At 35.0% G+C, this 5,560-nt stretch overlaps 1 protein-coding gene across 1 annotated transcript in view; it reads left to right on the top strand.

Moving 5' to 3' along the window:
* Positions 1–5,114, top strand: part of LOC107702728 (secreted frizzled-related protein 1-like) — a 12,745-nt gene extending 7,631 nt beyond the window's left edge. Inside the window, exon 4 of the mRNA XM_016505131.1 lies at positions 3,773–5,114. Within this exon, the coding sequence (XP_016360617.1) occupies positions 3,773–4,101 (329 nt within the window). The 3' untranslated portion in view covers positions 4,102–5,114. The remainder of the gene's footprint in view (positions 1–3,772) is intronic.
* The last annotated feature ends 446 nt before the right edge of the window (positions 5,115–5,560 follow it).

Raw genomic sequence — 5,560 nt, 5'->3', positions numbered from 1 at the left:
TATATATATATATATATTTTTTTTTTTTCCACAATAGTATATTTCATATTTTTAAACTGTATCAAAACACAGGAAATATTGTACAAAAATAAAATACAATATTTCATGCTAGTTGCACCATACAAGATTTTACTTTTGCTAAACATTCCATCTCGATTTTTCATTAAATTACAGAATTAAATGATAATAACATATAAACATAATTTGAATTCAACATGTAAATAATTTGAATTCAGTTAGAAAGATATCAAATTCCACATAAATAATACACAAAACATTGCATTAATAGATTTCAAAGCATGGGACACCCATGAGTTTGTATGGAATGGACATCCAGTTTTAAATGGTGTTGGAGAATTCCTGCTGTAATAGTTTTGGATTCTTTATGGTTCGTTTAAAGTGATGTATTCTGACTGGAGCTCCGTTGATCTGTCAAAGGTGAATCTCTAGAATGAGTATGGCATTGAATAAAAGAGTTTCAAGGTTAAAAGTCATTTGAAAGCCTTCCCTATAGAGAACAGAGGATTACAGCACAGTAAAGCCACACATACGCCTGACTTATCTTTGGCTGTGAGGTCTGTTGCTCTTGGATTTGCATGTATTTATCTATGACAGATGACACTAGAAAATATTGTTAGTAGTCTGAGTGTTCTATGTTGTAGATTTTACACATTAAAGTCAGAAAGCAAAGTCCAGACGTCACAAAATGAGTTATAATGTTTAAAAAATGCCACTATTTATGGCTCTTGAGATCTAATACTTTGCATAATGAAAGCATAATGCATGGCAGGATATTACCGCTTGATTCATTTCTTCCCTGATTGCCATCTCACCGCTTTTAGGACATAACAGAATATCTGTCACATTGTAAAAGGAACAGTTCAACCAAAAACATTTTTTTTTTTTTTAAATCTGTCATTATTTACTCACCCTCATGTTGTTCCAAACCTCTTTCTTCTCTGAAACACAAAAGAAGATATTTTGGATTTTTTTTTTCCATACAATGAAAGACAATGTGGTCCAACCCCAACATTCTCTGAAACATCGTTTTTTTTCTGAAGAAGAAAGTCAACAGAATTAAGTTAAGTAAATGTTGATAGAATTTAACTTTTTTGGGTGAGGTCAGAAAAAAAAAATCTATGTGACCTCAGTGGCTTTAACTCACTTCATTTCCCTCCCTAACGGTGATTTTGGGCAGCCTTAAAGACAAATGTTTTTTAATCACGTTATATAAAGAATGCCTAATTAGGGTAAGGTGCAGCAATAGAGACTCTTTTCTTTAAAGATTCATCACAGCTCTGCACTGACAGGTCTTTGAGTTGAACAAAAGCCAACAATAATTAGAGCATTACCATGAATCAGCTAATTGTATAAAAAAATATATACTGTGCATAGAATTTCTAACATTATAAATGCTATTAAAATTGTCCAGAATGACTTCAGTGTTTATGGCAGTCTACCATTTTAATAGTTTTCACAGGCTGGGCTAAAATTTCATCCGGTTCAGTAAGAAAATAAAGTAGTAATTATTGTATAATAATGCAAAACGATAAAATGCATTGTTTGTTTTGATGTTACCTGCCAGTTCAGAATATTTTCAACACTAAATGTGACCAGTCTATTGATAACCCCTCACCCCCAAAGCTCTATTCAAGTCTATTGCTCGGCTCTGGCTTTGCACAAATAGGCAAGGTTTGGTTTCCGAATTATTGAAAGAAGGCTGCAAATGCTCAGGGTGACACTTTTCCTTCTTGCCTTCCTTCATCTGCTGTCAGACCTACTGCCAACAATTTAAAGCAGCTCTTGGTTTCGGCTTGTCACCACGATATTGCCCAGTCCCAAGCATTATGGGTCATGAGCGATCACCTGAATCAGAGAGAAAAACCCCATATGCCACTGAACTACAGTTAGCCATGTGAGCTGTATAGTTATTTTGTAGTTCTGCTTAGTTGTGACTTAAAGTTAATGTGTTCATTTCTATTTTGAAATATTTTAAAATACATTAAATCTATCTGCTATATAAAGAGAGACAGCTATAAACATGTGATTTGAATCCCAACTTCCCCAAAAAGTGTAAAAAAACACTGTGGCTCTGGGAGACTTCAAACATTTTTTTAAATTTTTGTTTGTTTGAGAGTCCTGACGCAGCAAGAGTACTACTTTCTAAGCAACGTGATTATACTGAAGAAGGAACTTTCACCATATTTAGACACAATAAATTATTTAAAATATGTAAGAAATCTTTGACATAATATATATGCCAGTACCAAACATCCCCATGCAGATTAACTAAAATCAGTGACACCATTTAAACATACATTCTGGCACTTCCAGAGAAGCGTGAATGTTGATGATAGTAGACAAAAGAGTAAAGCTTACACTGATAATGCTTTTAAATTCTCCAGATGCTTCAGGATAAATATTGTCATTGATGAATGTGCTCTCAGCAATCTTGCAGCATGAGTTCTGTTCCACAGCATCAATTACAGGTTTTACTTACAACTTTCATTTTTAATGTCAAATGCAACATAGAAACAAGAGAACCTGAGAATGTGGATCACTTTTTTTTTTATGGGATTTGAAGCAGAGGTTTGGTTTCTAATCGTTTAAATATATTAAATTGTTGCAAATCATGTTTATTAATTAATTTAATTACATTTTTAATAAATACCAGGCAGATAAGTTCAGCCCTAATAATTAAAAGTTACATATGACATTTTAAAACAATTTAATAATTTGCATACATTTAAAATGGGGCGATGGGGAAAGCCACAGCCATAAAATAGTGCTAAAGTTTATTGTAATCACCTGAAATGAGGTCCCAAAATAAACAAGACTTGTTGAAATTTTCCAAAAGAAAATGAATATACTTCCAAAATGATATGTTTAATCCTCAAAAACAAACAATAATAATAAATATGAAAATTTAGAAAATGTTCCAAGAAGGAAATTTTGGTGGTTTATGTGGCCGGGCTACTGAAGGGGTGTTCGCTGTTCACATCTGTCTTTCCGTTCTACTCTCCGTCCTCTCCCGGGTGAGTGCAATTAGTGCTGTCCATGTTTAAATGATGCTCCTCTGGGGAGGTGTAAACTATTCCAGCATTCTGGATAGCCTTGGTTCTTCCTGTGTGCTCATTGTGAAGGGTCTTGTTGTTTGAGACAGCAGAAATATATAGGAGAACCGAAGTGTGACAGAGGGTCCCATAAGAAAATTTCCCATTCTTTCCAATGGATAAAGTTAAATGGTGACAAATAGAACCCAGACTGTTTTCCAAAAGGTCTCTCTGGTCTTTCCTTGGTGTGGAAAGGGATAGTTCACTCGTAAATGAAAATTCTGTCATCATTTACTCACCCTCATGTTGTTCCAAACTGTATACTGTTAGTTTTTCTGTGGAACACCAAAGCAGAAGTTTTTGAATAATCTGACACAAGTGAATAATGACAAACATTTGATTTTATGTTTCCCAAACTGGGGTTCACAAGAGAACTGCTGGGGGTTCTCAAGTTATGAAAAGCTGATCATTTATTAAATCATAAAAAATGTAAAATTAAAATAAACTCTTTTAAAATCAAACAATGAAGACAAACCACTTAAACACTAAAAAGGTAACATATTTAACTTGTTTACCTGCATGTCATGTGACCATTAATCTACAGCAGAGGACCGTGAACACGCAAATCTGTGTAAATTACTGAAAATTACTGTTCAGCTGACAAAAAACAATTGGGAATTCCTGCTCTAAGTTGCTTTCTTTCTATATTTTATCTACAGCACTCAAGATGAAGATTAAAGAGGTGAAAAAGGAAAAAGGCGACCGCAAGCTCATCGCAGCACAAAAGAAGAAGAAGTTTCTGAAGATGGGAATACTGAGGAAGAAAGATTTGAAGAAGCTCACGCTATACATCAAGAATGGAGCAAACTGTCCCTGCTCGCAACTGGACAATCTCGGGAGCAACTTCCTCATCATGGGCCGCAAAGTGGACCAACAGTTACTGCTCATGTCCATCCACAAGTGGGACAAAAAGAGCAAGGAACTCAAGTTTGCCATTAAATACATGAAGTCTCATCAGTGTCCCACCTATCACGCGGTCTTCCAATGACCAATGACTCTTCTGTCTATTGCGGGCCCTGCGTCTTCCAATAATTCTTTCAGAGACCATATCCATGCCTAATTCCGACAGTTAGTACAGATGTATTTCATTACTCAAGAAATGGCTTTTGGAAACTGCTTAGGACTTAATTCATCATCAAGTACAGCTACAATTTGTTGGCAACTGTCTCTACATAAAATTTATTGTTTATGAAGCAATCAGCACACTTATGATGCTCATGCATATTTTAGTGAAACTTTCCTTGTTCCCTCATTCAGAGCACAAGAGACTTTTCGGAAAGACATTGACAACCCTTTAAATCAATGTGAGAAAAAGAAAATTGTGAACAAGAGCTTTAAAGAGTGCACTCGCTTAATGAGCACATTTGATTTAAATGGCCAGATTCCACTTAAACGAAAAAGAACAAAATAGTGCCAACTGTTTTTTTTTTTTGTATCTTTTATTTTGTAGATAAGGAATAAAAAGGTTTTATTATATACTACGAAGATACAATCGTGATCATTAGCGCCAAGATGGGACACGACTCCAGCTGTGGCTTGAATCGTGGGAGGTAAGAAAGCTGATGGATTGTAAAGTGTTGGTCAGGACGGCAGCCCAAATACTTCAACCGCAGTCATGTGAGCAAGTCCAGACCGTTTCTCTGCTCAACATATCAGCCAAGCTTATGGCAGACTCTGGACTCATTCAGGCAATTTGGTTAGTGAAGTGTTTGGTCCTTCTCATGTTTTCTATACAACATAATTTTTTACTAAAATTATTATATATTGCTACAAATATACATACATGCTATGGAAAAAGCCTTCCAACATTACATCTGAGTCCACTGTAATAAAAGTTAAAATCTAACTCTGCTAGTTCTGTTTAATCAGAGATCAGGAACCTTTTTAACAATATTACAATTCAATTCAATTCAATACACTTTATTGTATTTGTCTTGGACCCTGGAGCCCGCATACACATACATACACTTACATTGCATAATAAAACCTTACCTTATGTTGTTGGACACATCATTTTATGGTGCTTTATTGTCATTTTTGGAGTTCACAGCATATGTACCATATTCACTTTAATTGTATGGTGCAGAGCATCTCCAAAACATTCCCTTTTGCTTTTCCATGTAAGGAAAAACTAATACAAGTTTGAAATGACATGAAGGTAAGTAAATGATGACAGAATTGTTCTTTTTGGCGGAACTAACCCTATAAGGCAAAGCGCTATTTCATTTAAAATAATGACGTTGCTCAATATAAATACATACCAAAACCACAAATGGAGATGCAATGAACACATTCTAAAACAGGGAATGTTTATCAAACAGCTGAATCACCAAAATCAGATCATGACTGACAACACTACAGTAAATGTGTTTCCTTTTGCCAACAGCTGCTCTTAAGAACAAGCCTAAGCGCCAGCAAATCTAAGTGCCAACCTGTTTAAACAAGAC

The sequence above is a fragment of the Sinocyclocheilus anshuiensis genome, unplaced genomic scaffold (assembly GCF_001515605.1).
Source record: "Sinocyclocheilus anshuiensis isolate Anshui unplaced genomic scaffold, SAMN03320099.WGS_v1.1 scaffold843, whole genome shotgun sequence".
Classification (NCBI taxonomy): Eukaryota; Metazoa; Chordata; class Actinopteri; order Cypriniformes; family Cyprinidae; genus Sinocyclocheilus; species Sinocyclocheilus anshuiensis.
The sequence above is the reverse complement of the archived record's forward strand: the minus strand, read 5'-3'. Positions and strand labels throughout refer to the sequence as shown.